At 68.1% G+C, this 1,836-nt stretch overlaps 1 protein-coding gene across 1 annotated transcript in view; it reads left to right on the forward strand.

Annotated features, from left to right (window-relative positions):
* The first annotated feature begins 77 nt into the window (after positions 1-77).
* CTDSP1 (CTD small phosphatase 1) overlaps positions 78-1,836 on the forward strand; it is a 5,024-nt gene continuing 3,265 nt past the window's right edge. Inside the window, exon 1 of the mRNA XM_011386795.2 lies at positions 78-1,180. Coding sequence (XP_011385097.1) covers positions 891-1,180 — 290 coding nt within the window. The 5' untranslated portion in view covers positions 78-890. The remainder of the gene's footprint in view (positions 1,181-1,836) is intronic.

Raw genomic sequence — 1,836 nt, forward strand, 5'->3', positions numbered from 1 at the left:
CATCCGGGCTGACGTGCGGGGCGCCAGGCGGGGCAGTTGCGAGAGGTCGGCAGGGGGCATACTGGGGCAGGAAATTGGGATTTTCACGCCCTACAAATTCGGGTCACCTGGTCTCGAGACTGCGGTGGGTGGCGACGGTCACAGTCCAGTCCACAGTATAACTGTGTGGATCTGCACAGCTGTTTGGAGGGAGCAAAGAGCCACTGATTGCTCACGACATCTCGTAAGGTGGCCCCTGCGACTGTCGGAGAGAAGACCCATTTTGCAAACCAGATAGCATTATCCTCATTTTACTGATGAGAAAACCGAGAAGAGGCTAGTCGTGGGCTCTCGGAATGCGTAGAGGTGGAGCCGCGCGGACCTCCGACTCTCCTCGGCGTGGGCGATCCCAGCCCGCAGGGCGGGCCCTGGGCCCCTGCGCTGGGCGGCCTGCAACAGTGGGCCGGGTGTAGGTCCTGCCACGCAGTCGCAGAGGCTCCCCGCAGGCGGGCGACAAGAAGGGAGGCGACGCCCCCTGAGCGCGGCAGGAACCCCCTCCGGGCCCGCCTCCTTGCCCGCCAAGCCACGCCGGCCCCAGAAGTGATGAAAGCCGCGGCCGAGTCCAGGTCACCCCGAAGCCGTTGCCCTTTTAAGGGGGAGCCTTGAAACGGCGCCCGGGTTCCATGTTTGCATCCGCCTCGCGGGGAGGAAACTCCATGTTGTAACAAAGTTTCCTCCGCGCCCCCTCCCTCCCCCTCCCCCTAAGAACCTGGCTCCCCTCCCCTCCGAAGCTTGCGGGGATCCCTCCCTCCCACCCTCCCCTCCCCCCCGCGCCCCGATTCCGGCCCGAGCCGGGGGGGAGGCCGGGCGCCGGGGCCAGAGTCCGGCCGGAGCGGAGCGTGCCCGGCCCCATGGACAGCTCGGCCGTCATTACTCAGATCAGCAAGGAGGAGGCACGGGGCCCGCTACGGGGCAAAGGTACAAGGGCCGCGCGGAGGGGGCTGCAGCCGGGGCACCGCGGGCGGAGAGAAGTAGGGGGCCGGGAATCCCCACCGGGCGTCCGCCTTGGCGGGGCTCGAAGGTCCCAGCCCGAGAACGAGCGAGGAGAGAGTTTGGACTCCGGGAGGCTCCGAGACGTGGGGCGGGGCCTGGCGCCTCTGGAGCACTCCCGTCTGCTCGAGGTGGGGAAACTGAGGCAGGGGTAAAGACGGGGCTCTTTCCGGGTTTCTCAAGGTTGGCAGTGTGCGATGCCCGAGAGTCGCCCCCCTCACTCGCCCCCGATTGGCGCCAATAGAGCTGGGAGATGGGGGGGTTGAAGAGGGCGCTTTCAGGCCACCCGCTGAGACCCCGCCCCCTCCCCCCTCTGGGCCGCGATCTGGTCGGGTAGCTTGGAGGGGTCGCAGAGGTGACATCAGGCGGGGGAGGGTTGGAAGTGTCTCCCGCCAACACACAGCCACGATCCGCACAAACTTCCGCGTCACCCGTGGAGGCGCAGAGCCCCTCAGAGGCAGAGAGGAGCAACTAATTCTAAAGGTCGCCAGCACGCCCGCGGGGAGACGGGTGCTCTGGGGCCCGGTACGCGGCGCCCCGGCTGCAGGTCCATGGGCGCCGGGCCTGTGCACACACGCACCCACCCGGGAAGCTGCGCCGCCCGCCTCGGCTGGGCACCCCCGCCCCGAGGCTGGCGGCCCTGGGTAGGGGGTCTGCACCTCCCTGTCCCTGTGCTGACTTCACAGGCTAGGAAATCCTTCCAAGTCTGTCCACCTCTGGCCTAGGTCTAGCTCCGCCCGGGGCTGGGGGCCGGGGGCCTGGGGCGGGGTGGAGAGTGGGCATGTCAATCAGCCAGCGGATGCCCCG

Source organism: Pteropus vampyrus, unplaced genomic scaffold, assembly GCF_000151845.1.
Source record: "Pteropus vampyrus isolate Shadow unplaced genomic scaffold, Pvam_2.0 Scaffold8212, whole genome shotgun sequence".
In the NCBI taxonomy this organism is placed as follows: Eukaryota; Metazoa; Chordata; class Mammalia; order Chiroptera; family Pteropodidae; genus Pteropus; species Pteropus vampyrus.